The following is a 25,262-nucleotide window of genomic DNA, read 5'->3' as shown; positions in this document are numbered from 1 at the left end:
ACGTTAGTACAGATATATAAGTTCATTAATACATGTAAAAAAAAAAAGGTCCAATGTCATATGAAGCTGCTAATAGAACTATTTTGGTTGTGCATTTCCTTTTTTTACACCCCTGATATGCAAGAGCTTGATGGAAAATGCAGATGCATCAATAGTGAAATGTTCTGCAAATTCATCCTTAGTATGCTCAATTGCCTGCATTACAGATAAAGAAGCAAAAATATATTGTTATTTGGGGAGAAAATTTAAAATTCAATACGGTGCTTCATTACAAAATCCTCTTTAAATCTGAAGACAAGAGAAGTATACTCAACTTTGAAACAAAGTGTTTTGCTGAACTAAAGCATTTTGTCAGCATTTCAGTTTTTTTCTAGAGCTGTCACAAACCCAAGGAATCAGTTATTCATACAGCTCTAATCATTTTGACATTTGTAGCAGACTTTTTCGCTTCACATTTTCTGGTATATAGTCATATTTTTTAATCTCAGCAAATGTTTGTGTAAAACTTGCATATGTGGATACGTCCATTGAACCCCAAAGGGACTGGTTGCATAAGGGTAAGTCACAGTGAGTTGTTCATTGCAGTCACTGTAACTGCTGCTTTATTAAGCTGCTGCTCAGTGTAAAACTGTGGACCAGATCCTAAAATATTTTTAAGTTATTCTTCAGAGAGTCCTCACTTTGAAAAATAAATGACAACAGCAAAACCTGGATTACTGGCTGTGCAGTAATTCTGTTTGATGTTTGTATTTCAGAATCACAACCACTGCAGCTTGTATGATGGATTTGAGAAGATACCCATTAGATGAACAGAACTGTACTCTGGAAATAGAAAGCTGTATGTACATAAGGAAATGCATGTAAAACCTGGTTCAGATGTGGGGCAGTTTTCCTTTTATAGAACCGTGTACTATTCATACTGGTTATTTATAAGCAATATGTGAACCATGTAATTATCACCCTTTGGATTTTTTGCTTGCTTGTTTATTTGACTTTTTTAAAAAATAAAAGGCGTCATCCATTTCTAGATGGATGGATACATCCTAGAAAAATGGATTTAGGACAATGAAGTAATTTATTACTCTAGTCTACTTGGCAGTGGCAGTGACTGGATACATCAACATAAGAGAATGAATGTTCATATTTCAATCAATCAGATTCATTTTCAAGAGAGAAAAGACTGTGATACCATTTTCTTTTGGTATGCTTTATTACACACAGATAGATGGTCTTGACAGAGAAACTCCCCTTGGGCTTTCATATCTGCCCCACTTATGATTTGCAGTTGTGTTCCAAACAGAACCATATTCTCTTAAACACCAAATCTTGTCCTAGGTTTGAAATATTCAGAGGTATACTTGTGCTTCAAGAGTTCCTGCTCCATTTCTGCTGCTGTCTGGGGACTGTAAGGCATATACAGAAAATACTAGTATATATTCTATATTCAGCTACAGTCCTCCACTACAGAAGATAATGGAAATGGTGCGACTCACAGTCTTTAGTGTGAGTGGAAAAGATCTGCCTCAATTATGTTTGTCTTTATTCATTGAACAGTCCACCTTCTTGTGATTATTAGCATAAATATACACTTTGTTTCAGTGCTAAATGTATATGAAAATCATGCAACTTTACAAGTTATTGGGTAGCATTTTCCGTCTCCTTGTGGCCATTAATCTCTATGTGAATTTTATGAGTGTTACAAAAAAAAAAACAAACAGAAAACAACCAAGAATATATTGCCTCAAATTCTTGAGCAGACTGTAATAGCACAGATCTTCAGGAGAAAATAGAACAAAATACCACACAGGACTCCAGCTGTTCTGATGCTTTTCATTGTCTCAAATGACAAACTGCCTGTACTGTCTTTGAGGCTACCTTTGAGTCTGCTGTTATTTCTGACTTACTATTCTGCTCTGCCTCCAGACGGCTACACAACTGATGACATAGAGTTCTACTGGAGAGGTGGAGATAATGCAGTCACTGGCGTGGAGAGGATTGAGCTTCCTCAGTTCTCCATTGTGGAATATAGACTGGTGTCAAAAAATGTTGTCTTTGCCACAGGCAAGTATTGTCATTTGCCCATTTACTGTTTGATTTCCTCGTGTATGACAACTACATTTTTATTGATCATAATTAATCATAATAACACATAGTCTGTGTTGTGTGTTTGGCTAAAGAAATTACTTACTTGATTATACCCGGAGGCAAGAGCCCGTGAAATATAATTTCTTGTGTATTTCTCTTTTTCTTGTGTGTGTGTGATACTTAACCAGACACCTAAATATCTATGATCTAAATGCATATGAAGTCATTCACCTCTGAATCATAAGTTTTCATACAGGGTTACAGGACATACATAACTGTGTTTTGGCATACTAGGTCAAAAAGCCACTATTTTTAGAAATACCTCCCTGCAGCTTTTCAGTGCATGTTTTTATTGTTGTATAGTGAATGTAATGTCTTTTGTATCTTGATTTGCACTGATGGGTATATATAGTACTATATACACAGCCAGTGCTTTTGTCATCATTGTAAAAATGCTAAAATTAAATCCCTGGTTTTCCTTCTTGTTTCCTTGAAGTTGTAATAAAAGTAACTGGTAGCTCACAGAATTAGATGTCTTTGGGTGACAAAGCACAGTACTGAATTTTATGTTTAATATTAGACAGCAGCATAGGAAAATATTGTTATGTGTGACAAGCAGCACAGAAAGCTATCAGCAAGTGTGGGGCTACTATTTGGGACCTCCAGATTTTCAGTGCTCTTCAGACCACAGGAGTGTGCTGTTCCACCTGTCTCAATGCACTAGAACAAATGAAGCACAGCTCTATTATGTTTGTAAATATCGCTTCACCCACTCTTTGGACACAGCATCTGTTTTGAAGTACACAGAAGCACAAGTTGTATTTCAGAACAAAATGTAAATATTGCTGAGATTGAAATTAATGTGAGGGGGGTTGCCAACTGCTGCTGTTCTTGTTTATCATTGTGAATGGGTTTTTTTCTACAACAAACCAGATACTCTAATCTTATATCCTTCCTTTCTGCAGCTAGTGTCACATTTGGCAGCCAGAGTTTACCTGCCCCTATGCAAGACTGGATCTGTTTTTGTAGGATGGCTCCTTTGGATAACAATGAGAATACAGAGAACTTAGTTGGGAAGTTTTTATGGCAGTCTTAAACCACCTTTCAGTTCAGTATGAAATATTTCAGTAAAGGCATGATTTAGTAATTTAGAGAGGAGAAAGATTTGTTAATTCAGGAAAAAAAGGAAATCCAAAGAGCTGTAAGATGAATATGAGAGAGAATGAAAACTAGGATTAGACATTATTATGACCAAAGTTTCAGAATCACAACAGTTCTTTCAAAAAAAAAAAAAACGAAAACAACAAACAACCTTGTGGAAGGAGTATGAGAGTTTCATGCTTCAGGGTTTAAGACAGTTTGACATTCAGGAGTAGGATGACACAGTCACGGGAAACAGATTACTCCATGTTTCTTGTACCATTTTCTGAAGCATGTAATTTTTGTCACTGATGAAGACACAATACTGAATTTACTATTGTTTTGGTTCAGGACATTGTGAAAATGCTTGATTAATTATGAAGTTTTGTGACAAGTATTTCCATGCAGGGGAAACATCATTCCTTTTATTTTTTTTCCAAAAATCACATATTTGATTTTAAATCTGAAGCATGCTAGTTATCTGGTTGATAAAGTCAGCGCAATCTCTTCAGATTTCATCTCAAGACCCTGCTTCATTATGGTCCTAGTAATTAGGGCCATTTTCTTCATTTCTGTAGAAAATAAGTCAGGCATGCTTTCTTTTTTATTTGGCTAGGAGGTTATTGAATTCTTAAGGGAAGATATTAGTTCTTTGAGCACAACATCTCCATGAACATTTCAGAGATTTCAGTACTAGTGTGCTTTGACTGTATAAAACTGAAAGAAGACTTCAGAGTCATGCCATAAACAGCCTTCGGAGTAGTTATTTCTCCTATCCTCTATGAGGATCAGTGCTGTATAATCTTGTGTAACTTATGCAAATGGAAAAATCTGTTCCCATAGTTACTACAGAGAAGCAACAGTAAGCATGGGAAAAAACCCATAGATAATGGCAGAAAGCTGTGCAGGGCTGCAAGAATACTAGAGGAAATGCATGCATGTTAAAACATAGCATTGGAGTTAAAAATTATCTTGCCAAATTGAGTCAAAATAGGTCTGTAAAGAAAATATAAAAATCAGTATGGACAAGTGCAAAATACATACAACTAATTATTCCTATCCATATTCAGGACAGGGAATACCAGGTTAGACCAGGCGTCTGTGTAGAAATCTAGGGGCTGCTGTTGATCTCAGACTGAATATGAGCCAATGTTCAAACATCTTCTGGGGAGCAAGCAAAACAAAATTCATCCTATAAGGAGCCTTACTTGCGCTGCTAAGGCCTGAGCTGAATATCTGTGATCATGGGTACCGCTCTTCAAAACAGTTGTGGAGCAATAGAAGAGGGTCCAGGGAAAATCAGTAAGTAGGAGTTGAAGTCTAGAAAATGGAGTACCTGATCTTACTGGAGAAACAGGTATGGTCATGTACATTTAAAAAAAGAGAATACTTGGTGGTAATTAAATTCTTCAAATGTCTAGAATGTATGCAAGACACGGGCTTTAGCCTGTTCTCTTTATTCATGATGGAAAGAAGAGACAGTAGAAGTTAAATTTCTATGAAGAAGGAAAATTCTGGTTTGACTGTCTTTTTAACACAGCTGAAGTCCATACAGGCTGCTGTAAGACATCTAAAATGGCAATGGATGCCTGTGTGTCAATAACTAAATTAAGCCCATAGTCGAATAATATCAAATCAGTGCTGTCAATGGAGCCTAAAGAACAGTTCAGCTCTCAAATACCTGTATTCTGTCAATTGAATAGCTTTTAAGAAACTATTCAGTTGTCTAAGCATAGGTATCTGGTGCCTCTTGATATGCTACAGAGCATCCTGCTTAGCAATTAGGCTGCTGTTCCAGAGCCTTAGAATCATAGAATCGTAGAATGTTTAGTGTTGGAAAGAACCTTAAGATCTACTTCCAACCCCATTGCCATGTGCAGAAATGCCTCACACTAGACCATGTCGCCCAAGGCTCTGTCCAACCTGGCCTTGAACACTGCCAGGGATGGAGCATTTACCACTTCTTTGGGCAAACTGTTCCAGTGTCTCACCACCCTCACAGTAAAAAACTTCTTCCTTATACCCAGTCTGAACTTGTCCTGTTTAAGTTTGAACCTGTTACCCCTTGTCCTATTGCTGCAGTCCCTAATGAACAGTTCCTCCCCAGCAGCCAGGGATACAACTGGCTTTCTAGGCTTCAAGCAAACACTGCCAGCTGTTTGTTTGCCAGCTTCAACCAACACCTCCCAAGTCCTTCTCCATAGGGCTGCTCTGAATTTCTTCTCTGCCAAACCTGTAGTGGTGCCTTGGATTGCCCTGACCCAGGTGTAGGAGCTTGCATTTGGCATAGTTGAACTTCCTGAGGTTGGCGTTGGCCCACCTCACAAGCATGTCAAGGTACCTCTGGATAGCATCCTTTCCCTCCAGCATATCAGATGAACCATGTAATTTAGAGTCATCGGCAAACTTGCTGAGAGTGCACTCAATCCCACTGTCCATGTCACCGACAAAGATGTTGAATAGGATTGATCCCAACACCAACCCCTGAGGGACACCACTCATTACTGGTCTCCAGTTGGACATTGAGCTGTTGACTGCAACTCTCTACATGTGGCCATCCAGCCAATCCATTAAATTGATGTCTGCAACATCAAAACTGATTGTTCCAGCTAGGAGAAACAGCAAGATGTCAAATGCCTTCAGCTAGATACTAATTGCCCTCAGTGCTTTTTCTTGTTGACAAAAATCCTAGAAATACTGAGGAAGCTAGATTCGTGGTGCACCTCCCTCAGTTTTCCCATGCAAAGAATGCCTTGTCCTTTCCAAAATACTGGGTGCCAAACCTCCGCACATCATGCAGGCTATTGCCCTGGGACATGCCCAGGATTTCTTTGAATGTGTCTCAAGATTTTTATCATCTTCCACCCATCAAATTGATGAGTGGTCCGTCCATCAAACTGATGTCTCTCCAGTTTACAGACAAGGATGTCATGCAGGAGAGTGTCAAATACTTTGCACAAGTCCAGGTAGACAATATCAAGTGCTTTGCTCCTATTCATCAGTTCTGTAGCCCCATCATAGAAGGACACCAAATTGGTCAGGCATGATCTGACCTTGGCGAAGCCATGCTGGCTGTCACCAAGCACTTTGTTGTGTTTTATGTGCTTTAGCATGGTTTCCAGGAGAATCTGCTCCAAGATTTTGCCAGGCACAGAGGTGAGACTGCCTGGTCCATAGTTCACCAGGTCTTCCATTCTTCCCTTCTTAAACACAGGGGTTATGTTTCACTTTTTCCAGTCATCCAGAACTTTGCCTGACTGCCATGATTTTTCAAATATGATGGACAGTGGCTTAGCAAATTCATCCACCAGCTCCCTCAGGACCTGCAGACGGATTTCATCAGGTTCCATGGTAGTTTCTTGTGTCCTATGTGACAATACAGTGCTTCAGTATTAACTACTTAACCGGTATTAAGTTCTACTCTTCAGTAGCCTAATGCATCTCAAATGGCATTAGACACCTCTAATTTGATTGCCTGTATAGGTAATTAAATCACGCCCTTAGAATCAGCTGCCTATAAGTCTAGCTCTCCTGATCTCTAGACACCAAGAGCTTATGTGCCATCCATATGTAAATATCTGCATGGAAACCCCTGAAATTTAGAGCCTAGACCTGTGAGCTGAATCCACCGCCTAAATGTTTGTTATCCACAAATGCAAAGAAACTGAACAGGAATAGGGATGTGTAAAACACCACCTAAAAGCTTCAAGATGCGTAGCAGTCAGAGCCAGACTAGCAACCTGTTGGTAAGAGAAGGATAGTCCTAAAAGATTTGAAAATTAATTATTTGCTGTATTCTGAAAGATCAATCTGTAAAGTACATTTCCAATTAGTGGAAGAACCTTCCCAAAAGAACAGATTAAAGTAAGAATTCTGTGACTGACCAACTCTGTTATCTTGGTTCTTGAACAAAACAGCAAGAGACTAATTTAGCCTTGGAGCTAGATACTTCAGCTTGCCAGCTTTTGATGAAAATGAAAGAGAAACAAGTAATTACTTTTTACCAAGTGCCCAAATATATGAAAGAGGAATATTTTCAGCTCAGTTATTGATTATTTTCTTTTTCATGCCTGAATTCTCAATGCTGTTTTTCGATTTAAATACTTCAGGCTAAATTCTGTTGTTCCTGTACTATTTAAATTAGCCCATGGACATAAATATGTTACATGAGATGGGAGAAAGGGTAACAAATCTGGTCCTTGAGCAACAACACTGTTCTTTATGAAAAAAAAAAAAATTGATGGAAAATTAACAACTAGAATTTCCTGGTAACTAATCTCTAAATGTACTGAGCCTTAATTGACAAATCATTATCCAAGCATAATCAGGAAAGTAACAGTGTAATTGTTGAGCTCGCCAAGAAATCCGTTTTTATTAAATATATTACACAACATGGTTTCTTCTTCGATCAGAAAAGATCTGGGCTTACATGCAGATTGTTCCATGCAGGTTAGGACCCATCCTTTTCACTGAGTTTTAGCCATGCAAAGGGAAAACAAGGCAAAAAAAGGAATGTTCCTTCTTTGAATTCGTTGTTTTCCACAGATTCCCGTGGTCTGTTTGCTGAAGGTGAGATATTACAGCAGAGATAGCAGGCTGGAGGTAGGGCCAATAGATCATCTGTGAAGACATAAAACCCATACAGCTGAAAGTAATAAAAACTTCTGTAGTCTCATGGAGAGCTACCTAAAGGAGAAATCTGGCTGCATAGTATGAAAACACAAGGCTACCAGTTCATGTTTCAGTTTCAACCTGAACTATATGAACACTGAATTATTCTGAAATTCCAGAGATCCAGACCTCCCAACAAAATTTGAGCTTGGAAAATCACCATGAAACAGGATGACATTCTGTTTACCATTATAAAACTGAACAATGTGTCAACTAAGTAGCTGTAATGCCAGTAAAAGTTTTTGTTAGATTGCCCAGGAGCCACAGACCCTCAAAACCTACGCTGAGACTTGCAGGGCTGGTATTCATCTTGTTCTGGTTTAAGATGAATATAATTTCAGTGTCTGCATATGAACTAGGTGTCTTAGTTGATGGGAATCTAGTCAATAGAGTTGGTGAAGTCGGGAGACAAATTCAGTTGACCCATAGGAATCTATTTCAGGAGGAGATGGATAATTGTCTAAGTTTCATTTATTAGATTGACTAGATTAACTGACTTTCCTGGAAATGTAATGAGAGCTTAGATACCTCGCTCATTTATATGCAGTTCAGGCGAGCCGCTTAATCAGCTGCTACTTGAGATGGCATAGGGCAGCCTTCTTAGTTTCTAGCTGCTAATCAAAAAGGTGCAGGAGACACATCATATCCACCAGGTACATGATCGTGTCTGAGATGTTGTAGGGGATATCAAAAGAAGTAGTGCACCTTCAGACTCACAATTGAATCTCTCTGTTTCAGTTCAGGTCCAGCTCTAGAGCAGTCAGACAGCACTGACAGTCCTGGCCCCATGTATGGTTCTTAGGGTTCTGTCTTCTTGCTTCAGGACAAAGAACCTGGTGCTTGAAGCAACTTTATGCTGACATCCTTGGCTTTGAGACACTGTCTGGAGAGTCCACCTTTAAGTCCAGATTCCACTAATTTCAATAACTATCTTGTCTCATTAGATAGAGATAATGGGTGATGCTCACAGGTGAATCATCCAGGATAAATATCTAAAGTTTGCTCTGTCATAGTATTTCTCAGTTAAGGATTTCAGTACTGAACATGACTGACATACATGACACACTATGTCTCTCCACTGTTGACACATTATCATCTCCTCCATCCACACAATTTTCCCTGCTTTTTCAATAGCACCAAGTCCCCTCTTCTTTCTCTGAGGTTCCCCAATGTGTCCAGGGTCCTCAGCACTGGAGTGGCCCAAGAAGAGGCTTTGATTCAGTGATTCAATTCCACTGAACCTTACTGAGTGAATCCTTTAGGGTATTTATCAAAGAATCAGTATTTTATGGGAGATTTTCCAGTCATCACCTCTATCAGTGATATTCCAGCCACCCAGACCTGGACAGGACTTTTGGAAAGGAAGTGCTCTGTAGAGAATTCTTTGAGTGGGTGCTGTATTATATTAAATAATTTTCCTCAATAGAGCTTTATAAAAATTTATACTCCCTAATTTATACTATCCACTACTCTTACTGTAGAAAGGTGATCAGGTCTGCTATGTTTTTAATGTGTTTCATGATGGCAGGGTGTGTTCCTGTTTTATTTACATAGTCTGCAGACACACGGGCTCAGAAGCCATTTCATAAGAAGCTCCATGGAAAAGTTAAGCTTTTCTAACAAAAAACAAGGCATAGTTTAAAAGAGAGAATTGGTCTTTTGAAATGAAGCATTGTTCATTGGAAAACGAAGATGCTAAGCAAACTAAAGCTTAAATGTTTCTTTGCTAAAAATTATACTTACTGCTTTAGACAGCAGAAAACCCGGGTCTGATTTTCATGATAAAATAAATCAGTATGATTCCACCAAGATTCATCTTTTAGTGAAAGTAGAAGGCATTTCATCCTGGAAAAAAAAATTACTACTGATTGAAGTAATCACAGCAAACAAATATAGCTACCAGATATTTCTTCTTCCAATGGTAGTTCTTCTGAGATTTTTTGATAAAACAATTAAGGATAGTTGCATACAGCTTGATACTGCCTGGACGCTTCTGATTCCTGGAAATGGTGTAGAATTTTTTTCTGTCATATGACTCAAAGTATACTGAACTATCAAGAATGTGATGAAGAGAAATCTGCAGTTTTCTATTCCTTCTTTCACTTTCTGTCTCAGGAAATCCATCATTCTTGTGTATATGGGCAAATGTAATTTCTAATGCTTATATGCAAACATATAAACATAATTTAAGGGAAGATTTTAATGTTTCTACATGTAATCTCTCATATTTTGCACGTATTTGCATTAGAATGGGTGAGATGTAGTCTAATATATATATGCGTCCTCAATATGTGCAGAAATGTTTTTTAGGATGTTGATTTAACTAGAGCTTTTAGATGAGCTATTAAAAGTATCATATGTAAGACTAGTAAAGCAAACACTGAAATCATAGAGCTAATGTTGTGAGAATGACTACATTTTTCCTGTACAGCTGTACTCAGACTTAATCCTCTTTGGTGAAAAAAGGCACAATTTTTTTTAAACCATTTGAGATTTCTAAATATATAAAATACATTCAGTTAAGATTAACACTGATTTTGAAACACACCAATTTGAAGTTAAATAATTTTTTTAAAACACTAAAATTGAAGTTCTTAATTTTTTTCATTATTTATGTGTTCCAGTTGTAACGATTCATGAATATATATATATACTGTATGCATGTACACACACATATAAAATAATCCTTTTTTGCTTAAAATATTTTTGGAAGAAATATTCTGTCCTGTCCTAATTGAGTTAGAGGATCTGGTCTGTCTGTTAGAGGCATTTCTTTACCGGGATTCATTGCAATTTGTTTTTGACACCACAGGTAGAATGTTTCTCATAGTTCAAATGTAATTAAGAAGTACCATCTCATGAACAGCTCTTCCCTGTAAATAAATAACTATGCACATTATTAACCTCAATATAAATACTATACATAAAACTGAATATTTGAATAATCATTTTACTTGGAGACCTAAGCATCTGGTTTTAAAAACTAACTGGTGCTCACCCATCTGTTTAATAATCTAGAATAATTTACCATTTTTCTCTCTTTGCTTCTCAAATACAAATTGTTTGCACATCATCATATTCACTGCACAGTTTCCTATAATACCAACCAGTAATCTAGTGAAAGCATTTTCCCTACCGTTGTGCAGATGTCATATTACCCCATAAAACGTGTGTGCTTTAGTTTCAACAGAAACTGAAGACAAATATCTGCAAGTGTCTTCTCTTCAGTATAAATAACATTGTTTTCCCCTCCCTTTCCTCAGGTGCCTACCCAAGACTCTCACTGAGCTTCAGGTTGAAGAGAAATATTGGATACTTTATTCTTCAAACCTACATGCCCTCCATACTGATTACCATTTTATCATGGGTGTCATTCTGGATCAATTATGATGCATCAGCAGCAAGAGTTGCCCTTGGTATGTGCTAAGAATGAATGGGGCATTAAAATTTCAGACTAAATGTAGCCTTTGGAGGTCATTAAAAGACTGCAATGTGATGTCAGTATTTTGATAACCCTAAATTTCCATCAAAATCACATCATTCAGTATTGCCTCAAAAGCAATAAGGTTTCCCCTTCATGCAAGAATATAGCTACCACTAAATCTCAACATGAGCCGCTCATACAGATCTTAGCCCTTGTTCTTATCAAAGTTAATGTTGTCAGTAGCTTCAGAAAGGAGACCAGCTTCAGAATCATACTCCAAGTTCTTGAGTGTGGGCTTTTAATCCAGTTTACTGTGGGAAGATAAGTATAGCTCCAGGCCTCCTCCTGAGGTTCTGGGACTTTAACTGACAGTGGCAGGAACAGGTCTCAAGAACCATGTACTAGTTCAGAGCACAGGGGCACATCAGCTACAGGCCATTACATCCTGCTTAACCCTCAAAATGCACAGTGTTCTAAGTGCATTTTAAGTGCAGTTTAAAGTGTTGTTTAACTCATGGCAGAAAATACTAGATTTGGCACATGTTGGTGATCCCTGTCCAAGACCTATTGAGATCAAAATATCCTTTAGATAACAGAAGGTGGCTTCAGAATGATGCAGTGCAGTAGACACCCTGGAGGGAAGGAATGCCATCCAGAAGGACCTTGACAGGCTCAAGTGGTGGGCCTGTGCGAACCTCATGAAATTCAATAAGGCCAACTGCAAGGTCCTGCACCTGGGTGGGGCAATCCCAAGCACAAATACAGTCTGGGTAGGGAATGGATTGAGAGCAGCCCTGAGGAAAAAGTTTTTGGGGTGTTGGATGGGGCTTTGAGCAACCTGGTCTAATGGAAAGTGTACTTGCCCATGGCAGGTGGGTTCGAAGTAGGTGATCTTTAAGATTCCTTCCAACCCAAAACATTCTATGATTCTATGAAAATATTTCACAGGAAATACTTCATCTATTACAGAATCATAGTCACAGATAGTTATGGACAAGGAAGATGAAATGGAGCCATAAATCCTTATGGCTACGGCTGCCTATCATCTCATCTTGAATCCTGACTTCAACTCTGTGCTTCCCAATAGCAGATACCTTCCTACCCTAAACCTGTCTCTAAGACTATTCTGTATAACTTCCTGCTGTAATCTCTTCCCTTCTTCAAACACGAACATATTCCCTAGTTCTCTTATTTTTATGATATGTACTACAGCAAACCGGGACTGCAACCCATGTCCGTATGATTCCCTACCTCTGTACCCTGTACCTCCCAAGATTCCACATGCTAAAGAAGGCTGGTCAGCCACAGCTATACATTTGTGCAATATTGTCTTACTAGCACCTGAACTTGGGTAACTGGAGATACTGTAGATTAACTGCAGTTTCTGTACAGTAATTGTACAGATACTGTAGATTAGCTGGTACATACGGGTATGACACAATCTGGCATTGCCACTGAGCAGCTAGTGCATGTTCAGCAGGTTGCAGATAAGTAGTAGCTGAACAGGAGGTGGAACGTAGAGTCCAAACAGCTGTGACGTATTCAGAAATTAGCTACTGCATTTCGAAGATCCACCCGGGAGACATGATTGAGTGAAGGGAGAACTTCAAACATATCAGTCAGCATCTAATTTTACATACCAGCCAGGACTAAAGAGAATAGATGGTTAGACAAAGTTACCAGATCTAGTGATATTCTTTCCCCTTCTATGATGGATTCACATGTTTTTTGTTATTTAACAGGACTGTCTCATGTGGTCTATTTCTCTGTAACACAAGTTTATCAAGTGCTGTACTGTGATAACACAAATATTAGAATAAAAGTCAGAGAGAACATTGAAGGCAAGCCCAGGAGCCCAGATGTTCTATTACAAATTGATAGTCCTTTTGACAGGACAAAAATACATCTCATAGATTCTTCTGAGAAAACAATTAGTGCCTTGGTGATAACGTCTGTGATGCTTGTATAATAAAGTTCAGTATCATGGGTCTAATCCTATGTTCCTTTGTGTAGCCCCTCTTATGACTCAGAAGCTGATCTGAAATGGTAGCAAAGTTTAAAGGCACTATAGCACCTTTAGAGTTATGTATCTGACTGAAAAGTGCAGTACAAAGGAGGGTAAGGCCTGCTGGTCTGAGTATTTGTTAGAGGAAGGATTCTTTGTGCAATTCTTAGGGATGCAGAGACAAACTTTTACTTAACCCATACAGGAGGCCTGTGTTCTCTACAACATCCTAATTCTAGTTGATTCACTTCTACATTTTGTGCCTATCCCTTTTCCTTTGCTGCACATGCCACCTGTGCTCCAGCTTGCACTGAACCCAGTAGTTGCCTCAATGGAGGAATCCATGCATGGAGCAAACACCAGCTCATTGCAGAGACTCTGTACTACGGACAGCTGCAGACAGGGGCTGATACAGGGCTGTTCTCAGAAGAAATATTCAAACCCATCAGTTCTGCTCAGTACTGAGGTTTTGCTAGTTAGTCCTAGAAATTTCCAAAATTCGGTCTTTTGAGTGAGGGGAAAAATAACCTTGAGAGTTCTCGCACTTGGGAACAGCTGTAATCACAAGATTATCCTGTTTCTATATAACAGGTGAGTGTCAGCTACTTCTCCAGCTGTGCTTTAAAATAAATTATTGATTGTCGGAAGGGCATTTGCGTGCAGGATGCCAGGGTTTCCCATGGGATGTCTTTCTTTGTGGTTAGTGATAGCCACCTTTCTATTCAGTGTGCTTAATCTTCTGGATCTCCAAACATCTGACATCAACACACACTTGTTTCACACTTTAGGGGAAAAGCACTGAAAAACCGCATGACACTGACCTACTAAATATACAAGATATCTGTTAAAGAACCTTATAGGCTACTACTGCAGTTCCCTGGAGTGACACTGTTTACACTGACAGCTTGATTTTGAGTTATATTGTCTTTGTTTCTGTTTCTTCAGATAAAAGAAGCTGTGCTTTATAATATGGCAGCAATTTTCTTTTGTCCTTTATTTTTGTACTGCCTGCAATTTAGTGACTACTTACAAACTGATGGTATAATTATGAAATCAGAGAAAACAGCAATGGAGGGGACCTATTAGAATGTCTTGCCTTGCAATGTAGACTTATTCTATGAATCATTGTTTTCAGCCACTTGTGATTTGTAGTTCCCATAAAATTTCCAGCGGAGATACAGACCATGTAGTTTATTGTGAATTCAAGCAGACTGATAGTAAATTTGCTTTTCTTACCAGCTTTTCAAAACAGTGCTCCGTAATATATTTTCAGTTGCTATGTCCATCCTTAGGTAAATAAATGAGGTTTTGACATACCTTATAGATTTTTCTAGGTACTTTACTAGTGTTCAGTCAATCACCATAAAAATGCTGCTCTCCCCCCTTAGCTTTTTCATTGCACAAATCCACATACCTGTCTGCCTCTCACTGCTCATCTCACTTCTTTCTATGTAAAAATTAGAGTACTGCTCTAAACTAGTCATCTCCAAGTCTCTCTTCTATATTGACCTTTCCTTGAAATAGGTGTCTAAAATAGGTGGGATGAACTGCTCAAGAAGGGTGCCTGTCTCTCAACATTTGCTACAGGACTAACTTCAACCAGCTGTTTTAACTGCTGAAATTTAAAACTGCATGGGAAGAGTCTTTCACCATCTATATGAACACTCATTCTGTTGCATATCAGTTTGGTCTGATCTCTGAGGAATGGATCACCAGTACAGCTACATTGGCTTCCATGAACCTACATTAACTCATAGCAGTGGTGCCAGACCCCTTGGTAGCTGTTCCCCCAATCATGTGAAGAAAATACTGTAACAAAATAATAATGCATCAAGCTTTCATTTTGCTTTGATTTGCAGTGATGTCACCAGTGAGATATCTTTGAGAAATTTTTAAGCTTCTTCACACTGACAAGGCAGATTTGCCAAAAGGGAAAATAAAATTGAAACGTGGTGTGCCTGGAGTTGTAAGATATGTGCTCTTTTTCTTTGTGTAGGAATTACAACTGTGCTGACTATGACAACAATCAACACTCATCTGCGAGAGACTTTGCCTAAAATTCCGTATGTTAAAGCCATCGACATGTATCTCATGGGCTGCTTTGTATTTGTCTTCTTGGCCTTACTTGAATACGCCTTTGTCAACTACATTTTCTTTGGAAAAGGCCCACAAAGGCAGAAAAAACTTGCAGAAAAAACAGCAAAGGCAAACAACGATCGCTCAAAGTTTGAAGGCAACCGGGTAAGATTCTTTAATCTATATATATGTGCTCTCTATTCTTTTATTACAAAAGTATCTGTTTGAAACAAAAAAAGCTTGTGTAAAAACATCACCAACCACATCATCTTTTTGTGGACAAACTTGGGCATTTTTATATTCAAGAACCTACTCAGAAGAATATATTTTTAGGCATACAGAAATCGAAGGAGTATGACAAGTAATTGTAAGAAGAAGAAAACAATGGGAGTGCAGCTAGCTTGAATATAAAGGCTCAGATCCACAAAGGCATTTATTTTTCTAAATCCAATATAATTTAGCTGTGATTTTGTTTAAGTATATACATAAGGCAACCCAGGATCTGAGCATACTTTTTCTCACTTCAATTACAGCAGACACATTTAGAACGGGAGAGAACAGATAAAGGATTAGTTCTGCCATGCTAATTAATTGGCCAGCATAGCTGAAACACAGTGTGTGGCATTGTCATGTGCTGGTGTTTAAGACCAGCAGAAAATTATGATTCCTAGAGAAACTTTTGGGTTTACTTTTGAAGCAAATATTAGCATGGTCTGTGCTGATTACATTCAAGCCTCTTCCCTTGCCTAGAGTATTACTTCATCCAATGAATGCCCTTTTTTTTCCCTTTGGAAGAGACATTCAAGGTATTTAACATTATATGATATTAGCAAACCATGTCAGTTTGAATAGAACATGGGGGTTTCTTTTTTTTTTGGCTAAAATGCTTCCAGGGAGGTTTCTTCATTCAGTTGCATTGAGTAAGATTGGTTTTAATATGACCTATAAATTAGAAGAGTTCACAGTGAAAGAACTACTAATTGTTTATAAAATACCAGTATCATAAAAGTAATTTCAAGCTGTATGTTTTGATCCTAATGATTCTGTCTGCTATAGTAAATGTAGTGCAGAGCTGCACCAAATTATTGACATTCATATCTGTGGAATTTTTTAATCGATAAACTCATTTTGTCCACTGTATTATGAAACCAAATTCTCATCACAGTTGGTAGCACTGCTTAGGACTAAGCTAGCAAAAAGAATGAATTCCCTTTCCTTGAAAAATAAATAGTCATAATAATAAAAAAAGCAGATGGGGAAAAAAAAAAGAGTATCAAGAGAATTAAGAGATTTGAAAGAAATTGAGAAGATTTTAGCTACAAGAGTGTAATGCAGATGTATGCACTGATGTTCAGTTCTCCCAATGGAAACCATCTGGTCAATCTTGTCCATTTAAATGATTTACATAATTCAGTGCAAGTCTTGTTAACGGGTCCAACAGCACCCTGTGCCTGACTGTTTTTCCATCTTAAGATCAATTGGTCTATATTGTTAAAAGAAGTATAAGTATCTTAACATAAAAAAATAGAGTTTCATACATAGATCATGCCATTTTTATATCCCAGATTTGATCGTACCATATATCAACCTTTTTTTGGTCACTTCTGAGTTGCAGCCCTTAACAATCTTTTCTTTCTGGACTATCCTAAGCAAATACCATGGACTGTTCTGATTTTTCTGCTGTTTTAATATCAACCATGCATGAAACAAATTAGGAAAGAGATTCAGCACACCAGAGCTGGAAGAAGAGTTTGTTACTTGTTTGCCTTGGAGTCCCAGCTGTGAAAGGGAACTCTGTAAGCTTTGTGGCAATGTATGTATTCATACTGACTATGAATATGTGCTGTTTAGATGACATAGGATAAATAAAGAGGTATGATACCATTCTGTATAGAAAACATTTTGTCTCCAGGCCTCAGCTGGTGAAGTCAATACAGCTTCATTGCTGTTACTGGATTCAGTGCTTTCAGAGAAGCAGTGCCAGCATACAACAGGAAAAGGCAGGAACATTAGGTACAGCTGATCAGAAATCTTCCTTTGAAAAAAAAACATAGAAAATGTAGATTCAGTGGATGTAGGATGTTAAATCTGAATTTCTCATTTTAGAAAGCCTGTCTAATGCAAAGCAGAAGGAATTTATCAGAGCACGTAAGAGGTCCCATTGCTTTCAGGATGAGCAGCTCAGGGAAAATCCATCTAGCAGATCTACATTGGACAGAGTTTATCAGGGCTTCCAGACACCACAGCCCTGATGCAGGAAAATGGTTCCCATGGTAAGGCACTGGAAGAGGTTGCCCAAAGAAAATGATAAATATTCCATCCCTGGCAGCGTTCAAGGCCAGGTTGGACAAAGCCTTCTGTGACATGGTCTAGGGTGAGGCGTCCCTGCAGATGGCAGGGGTGTTGGAGCTAGATGATCTTAAGGTCCTTTCCAACCCAAACCATTCTATGATTCTGTGATTCTATGTCCACTATTCTGTACAGATACCCTTAAATACAGCAGGAGAGGTGGTCATGCCACAGTTTTTAACATACTTGCCCTGGAAGACAATATTTGAAAGCTCTGCAAGGTTTGCTCTGACCTCTTCAAGGCAGCAAAGAGGCATTAACTTCCAACCTCTCCTTTGGTGCCCTTGAAGATCATTGAGTCTGATGGAAATAATGGCTGGTTGGCAGTTTTGCTTCTTGTTTTAGAGTTTGGACTCAGGGGCTGAATGTCCTGGGAGAGGCTCATAAACTGGAGGGAGGGCACACTGCATAGCAAGGAATGCTTAGAGCCATGAAGACAGTTTTGCACAAGTTCAAGAAAATTATAGTTTTCGTGATTTCGGTGAGGCTTCGGGCTTTCACGGAGTGTATATCCATTCAGAACAGGAAGACTTCTAATCCTGGGAAATATTTCAAATCTCACATGATCTGCAGCTGACCAGCATTTTGAAAGAAAGGGAGAATGCCTAAAACCAGGCAGCCTCCTCTGCAGCTATCATCAGCACTATTTGATGACTATCAAAATGTGCTGTGCTAGAAAGAAGATTGAAAAGGGTTCGAATATAAAACTGGAAGAAGGCATTATTTTTAGTCTGTCTTGAAGACTTCCATTTTGGGTTGATTTGTGTTGCTGTTTTGTTTTAGTAACTGATTTTTTTGTATATGAAATATGTGCATGGTCTGCCTGTCACTGATTGAGGGTGCTAGCTCAGGGCACTAGCAAAAAAAAACAGACTAAACCAAATAAATAAATAAACATTAGACCATTTGTTGTCCACATCAGCTGCTGTAACTTGTGGGTGTTGTGATAGAACTGTGAACTGTGCTGTATCAAGTCCGACCTGAGTCAAGAGGGGCAGCAGTGCTGTGGAAATCACTTGTTTGCGTTGGGAGGCAGCACAGCATACTGCCTTATGCGCAGGCCCTGAGTTCAAGCATTGCTCTTGCAGTATAAGAGACTGGGAGTACTGCTGAGGCAGTGTCTGTCTCTCAAGCAAAGGCAGCAAGAGAAGGATGAGGGAAAATGCCACATTATTTTCGCACAGGAGGATTTTAGTTCATGGAAACTAGTAGAACCAGCATGGATACTGGTATTGTAGTTCACTTTTTGCATGTCAGAGAGGACTGAAGTCTGGAATACAAGCTAGCAGGCTTGGTTATAAATACTGTTTCTGTAGTAGCAAAAGCTTTTTACACTTTCTTAGTCTTATTTGGTTGTAGAGCAGGAGAATCTTAGTAACAAAGATGTTCTAGGCCACAGAATCCACAGATGTGGATATGTTTGTGTTTTATTTGATAATTGCAAACAGACAGTTGATGCTCAGTAACTCTGCTTCCTATCACATGCATTTGCATTGTCCCGCATCAGAGGCTATGGGTTTGAAAAGCCAAAACTGGTACAACCATCTCCTTGTTGCTGCTGCTGCTATGAACATGCCTCTCCAGTGCCAAGCTTTTAGGCACTTCACTCTGAGTTATTACTGATCCACTGCCACTGAGGCTTGCTGTGTTGAGGAATGCTCCACCACCAGCTGCTGCTGCTGCTGCTGCTGATTGGCTTCACTGCTCCAGTTACGGCTTTCTGTCCAGCTCTGCCCAAATGATAAAGCCAATGAGCCCATTAGCTCCAGGCATAAGGGAAAGAGTCCTCACAGCATGGAAACGGCACATGCAGTGTCCTCACATTGCAGAGGTGACAAAGAAAAGCAGTGGGGAGAGAAAAACTCTCTCCTGTATTCTCCCATGTAGCGCTGTTGAAGGTGGCATGATGACTGAGGCACATCTGACTAAAATGAACCTCTTGGAATGGTTTCAGAAGATTCAGAACTGGTGATAAGATGAAACCTGAGCAAGGCTTTACAAATGACTCATTTGTGGATCAGCAGCTGACTACAAAGAAAATGTCACATTTAGCTCTCTCTTTCTTTTGACTACCTCTGCATCACATTTAGTTTCAGATAATGCACTGTAAATAGTATTCCTCACTGAACTTTTCCAGCCTATCCCAGTAAACCATAGTTTCTGGAGGCAAACAAAGGATGATCCTTTTATTTTTTTGGTGTATAACCAATTTTCATACATGTACCAGTTTTGTATTAAAAACTCTCTCATACTCTGATACTCTGCTTCATATATCAGGACAAACCGTAGGATAAAGGAAGAACTGAGTCTTGATTTTTCATAAAATATTTCTTCTGCATATGGTATCAGTGCCTAAAATCCTCTGTTTGTGGTAAAGCTGTCACAAAAGAATAGGTGGCCTGTAAAAATGTTTTCCCTGGAAAATGATCACCATCATTACAGAACAATTCTGTTTCTCCTGTTCCCATTGGCAGATTCAGGCTTCATTTGTAGCTCTCTGTGCAGTTTCAGTTTTGCTACATGAATTGTTTATTTTAAATAAGGCTCAGATACAGCCTAATTTGCAACTAAATCAGCATGAGAGAGCTCTAAGGCAATCTTGTTGTTCACTCTTGTGATAGAGGCTACTGGCATAATCAGCTGGTGAGCATGTGTTTTGGACATAGCTCCTTCTGGGCCAGTCCACAGAGGTTATGATTTCCTCACAGTCCCCTGCTAAAAATATTGCTTCTTAGTTCAAGCTGTGGCAATTTACGTTTCCAGTTTGGTGGGACCAAAAGTTCAGCCCCAGGGTATCAAATCAGGAGGGTAACTATCGCACAAGCTCATTCAAGCTTCAACCCCCCGTGGCTGTCAGACATGTGGGAACAGCTTCCTTTGAACAAAAATAATGCATAACCCTTTATAAAAAGGCCCTTCTCTTCAGGCAGTCACTACATGTTTTTTATAGCGCTGGAGATTCCCGGCTCAAACCCCCGCTGTTGGCCAAGGCGGCAGCTTCCCACCAGGCATTGCTGAGAATAGAGGCTCAGGCCACTTACATCTACTTAGTGCTTTTAAGGAACTGTTAATTGTAGCAACCCTTCTCACAAGTGGGATTTTATTCTGAGAATGAACATCTTGGCTGCTGTGGCAGAATTACCACTCAGTTTAAATTGGGCAATATGAGAATAGCAAAACTGGCAGTATTCTCTTGTGCATCTTCATCTTTCCTGGGTACTTTTTTTGGTGCTGTTTTGAACACTGGGATATTTCTGAAACATGAGCACAGTGAGTAGGTGCCAAGTTTCGAAAAATATCCATCAAGGGTGATGAGCGCAGTTCTTGTGGGAAGAACTCTTGTCCTGTAGCGCTTATGATGAGGATGCTGAGCATGTGCTGGTGGACTCATGCATGTACTAATTTTTTTCTGCAGCCACTTTGCCCTAGTATGAATGGCGTAAATCCAGAGACAATAAGAAGGATTGTATGTGCAATCCATTGTACAGCCTAGAGACTGTAAGAATCCAGACAATGTGAAACACAGGACCATGCATTTATTTATTTATTTTTTCTCTATTCACATACTTCAATGTTAATTCTTACTTGGTGGACTGTGATATTAATATGGGAGTTCCTAATTATTTTTCTTCTTCATACTTGCCTTGTTTTTCAAGATCTTTCCATCTTCCCAGTTCTGCTGGCTACCCTGGGCTTATCTCCTAGGCTGATAGAACACAATGCTCTCTTTCAATCTTTTTTTTTCTGCTTATTAATTAATAAAAACATATTAAAACAGTAGTGAGAGAAGTATCAACTTTTAGACACAGGAAGAACACTCAATGCAATGATTCTCGTGTTTTCAGTTTTAAATTATTTCTAAAATATCCAAGGTATAATGTGGTCAGATAGTTTTGTTTTAAGCACAGATAACACTTAAGGCTCAATCGCATACTGTTCTACAAGTTGGAAAGCCAATTATATACGTAAGTAAAGAAGATAGAAACTGCTATGAGGTAGTTTACCCCTTACAAAACTGTAGACGCTAGCACCAGGGCAGGTAAGGTGAGAATCAGGGAGATGGAGTCTAGATTATAATTTACACTAAAAATAATTTCCATTTTATTATGATTTTAAGGGGAGATCCATTTCGTGGGATAATGTACTTGAATAGTAATTTTGATGTAAAATAATGCAAGACTAACTACAGAGACAGCTTTTCATGCTGTTATTTAAACCCGCTATTTGCATTTATATTGCTTCATATGATGGAAGGTGTTGACATGGTATTTAAAAATTTGGGATTTATGAACTCCTAAACATACCTATGGGGTTTGAGAAAAATGCTGCTTATTTTTCTTTTTTGTGTAGTGTAGTGAAAGACTTACGAGGAAAAAGATTTAATTGTAAAGTACTCCTTAAAATTTATGGAATATTAATCAGAAAACTAAATGAACCTGAAATAATTCAGACATTACCTAATAGTAAATCAAGCCTTATGGTAGTTTCCTGACCCTAGTAAAGTGTTCTCTCACTGGCATTGAAGCTGAGGTTTTCCAGAAATCTTAATTGAGGAAAGGTATTCTATAGCAGATCTTGTCTTTCATTTCTCTAAAAGTATAATACTTAACATCTAAATGAGTCAGTATCTTGTTTCAAATTGAGAAGTAGATTTAGGACTTTTCAAGTGTAAAAGTTTAGACTTTCATACCCACAACATACAAATTAGCTGGTGACATGGTGTTCCTCCAAGAGCAAGTATCAGAGGTTCTTTGTGAACTTTATGTTATTTCTCCTGTTTCTGACTTCAGTTATGTAAGTTATGGTAATATTTGTGTGATGATATTAGGCTGCTAGTGTCTTCAGATTTTTTTATTTGTACTGTAATACGTGTAGTTCAGAAATGGTGAACTTTCAAAAGTTAATCTATTCTTCTGTGCCTGAAACATCTCACAGCATTTCATGCTTCTCAGCCTCCAGAGTATGTGAGATTCAGTCACTTCACCCTAGTGCAGGAGCTGTTGTTCAGAGGTGGGAAGGATGGGGTTTGATTAAAATGGATTCTGAAATGTAAGCATCAGTTTTGCACATTTGGATCCATAATGCTTCAGCAGGGAATTATGAATTGGTACTCAGCTGTTTCTCTCTGCTTTGATGACCTCATGGGGTAACACTCCTTGGAAGCAATCAGCCCTGGCTTGTGTTGAAGAGAAGATGGGAGTACCAGCAGTGGGGACCACAGTGAGAAAATGGGAATGAATGGCTTCAGGTGGAACCAGAGTGGGCAGAAAGGAGAATACAAGAAGCATGGAGGCACAGGGTTTGCAGAGAAGGCAAAAAGGAGAAATGTTTAAGTTAAATAAGGGTGATAAGGTTTGAGAGGAAATCATTCAAATCTACAAAGTCATCTCTCCAATTTATAAGCAATGTTTGAGAGCAAAGCCTACCATTAACATTTTTGGGGTAATTTCCAGTGCACAGACAAGGACATTTTTGAGCTAGGTGATGAAATTTTATTCTAAGGCTCATAAGGAGCAAAACAAAAGTTTCAACAAAAACATTGGCCTTGTTCATCATGTGTATCCATGGCTAATCTGTTTAGCTACTTATCTCAATCTGTATCTGTAATATTTTCCCGGGAGCCACTGAGCAACATTCATGTTCACTCATGGAGGATTTTGCCTTACCTCTATATTCAGGCAAACATGAGTTGACTTGCACAGGATACCCTACCATTATTGGTTTGCTTCTTCATTCACTGAGAGAGCTTGTGTACATTTGTCAAAGTCATTTAAATTGTTGCTTAGACCATTCAGAAGTCATGCTTTTGTGCATACTTTTTAACATTTTGCATACATTAAGTATTCATACTTCACAACATCACCTTAAGATTGTCACAAAGCATTATCATATATTGCTCTAATGTGGTTGAATGTTTAGGTAGTTTATCTAAAACCACTGAAGGTATCAATATAATTTTTAAGAATGGATCTCAAGAGTATATGTGGACCAGAAGCCTGAATTCAGTTTTTGCAGACCCCTTCTTCTCTCCATCTGCTCGTTCCTTGTATTTGACATGCAAGTCTGTTGCTCTATTAACAAGGAGATTCATTTCAGAAGTATGTCTCCAAATATGTTTCACTTGCGATATTTAGGGAATACATGCTGTCATGCAACTTCATAGGATATAATGGCATTTTCAGACAAAGCATTTACACAAATGTTGCAACATTTTTTACAACTTTTCTAGTTTGATTTATAAGTGCAGTCACAAGCGGTGACAAGTGGCCACATCATTGGGAGATCAAAGGCAGAAGCCATGTTAGGATGGCATGTAAGGTTGACAGACAAAAATGAAGGCGGCTATGAAGTGTAATGAAATAAATGGAATAAAATTAATTCCTTGGGCAGGAGAAGCCAGAATATATAAGTGTACCCTCCAGAATACAAGCTTTCAGCCAACACCTCACTTAACAAAAATCCAGGCTCAGTGTAGAAGGACAAAGTACCCATGGATGGGCTAATGTCTGTATATATGTAGGTGGCAGGCAGAATTTGGAAGCCCTGAGGGAAAGGGCAGCTGACACCTGTGGTGGTGGAAGGAAAGGGAGTAGAAACCTGCAAAGACAAGGCAGTGCTGTCAGGATGGAGCCCAGCAAAACAGCCTCTGCTGGGGCATTGTTAGTAAGCCGAAAGATATTACTCAAAAGTGTGGGAGGAGATGGGAAAGGACACGACATGTGATGCTGTGGGGTCTGGATGACAGATTTAGTTTTAAGGTTCATATGAAAAATGCAGATTATGGAGATATTTTACACAATGCTGTCACAAATCCTGATCATAATTTGTAATCTTTGTGGAAATAAACCCAAACGAAACAGCAAAACCAACAACCAACCAACAAAACAGAGAAATCTGAATCTATTCCTTTCAGAGACCACCATCAGTAGTGATGCTATTCATGGCTGTATTTTACAGCTGTGTGTATTCCCTGGTCACAGATACTGCTCAACAGCATGAACTCATTTCTACAAACCTCAGGCTTGTACTTTTGCACCCAATGGGTTTCTGCCATGAGGAAAATAAATTCTTCTTAATCACTTCTGAGGCTTCTCCACCCCATTATTTTGGTTCACATTGTTTATTTTTATTTATAGGCACTAATCAGCATAATGTGCTGTTGTTGCCTACAACTGCAGGATTTGTTGGACACCTTAGGACATTTTTTCCCTACTTGCCTGTATGTCAGTCATAGCATTTTATATTCCTTTTCCATTTGCAAGAAGCTTGGCAAAGCATTACTGATGAACTATCATAATTGTTTTCTCTGATAAAAGATAAGCTGTAGCTTCAATACTTAATGAAAGAAATATACACGTTACAAAATTTTAACAGGATTGAAAAAAAGCTAAATGCATATGGACAGCCACAGCCACACATATTTTTAATGCACCACACAAAGCTTGCAAAAGATGTGTTATCAGATGACTGTACAAGCTTCAAAAGGCTATGACAACAGTGTGTTTTATGAAC

At 38.6% G+C, this 25,262-nt stretch overlaps 1 protein-coding gene across 1 annotated transcript in view; it reads left to right on the top strand.

Annotated features, from left to right (window-relative positions):
- Positions 1–25,262, top strand: part of GABRB3 (gamma-aminobutyric acid type A receptor subunit beta3) — a 112,895-nt gene that overhangs the window by 85,791 nt on the left and 1,842 nt on the right. Inside the window, exons 5-8 of the mRNA XM_061459747.1 lie at positions 756–838; positions 1,924–2,061; positions 11,160–11,312; positions 15,322–15,566. Of these exons, the coding sequence (XP_061315731.1) occupies positions 756–838; positions 1,924–2,061; positions 11,160–11,312; positions 15,322–15,566 (619 nt within the window). The remainder of the gene's footprint in view (positions 1–755; positions 839–1,923; positions 2,062–11,159; positions 11,313–15,321; positions 15,567–25,262) is intronic.

The sequence above is a fragment of the Pezoporus flaviventris genome, unplaced genomic scaffold (assembly GCF_033815535.1).
Source record: "Pezoporus flaviventris isolate CSIRO_AGI_PZ_B2104156 unplaced genomic scaffold, CSIRO_AGI_Pfla_v1 ptg000030l, whole genome shotgun sequence".
NCBI lineage: Eukaryota > Metazoa > Chordata > Aves > Psittaciformes > Psittacidae > Pezoporus > Pezoporus flaviventris.
Note: the sequence above shows the minus strand (reverse complement) of the source record. Positions and strands in the feature narration are given on the sequence as shown.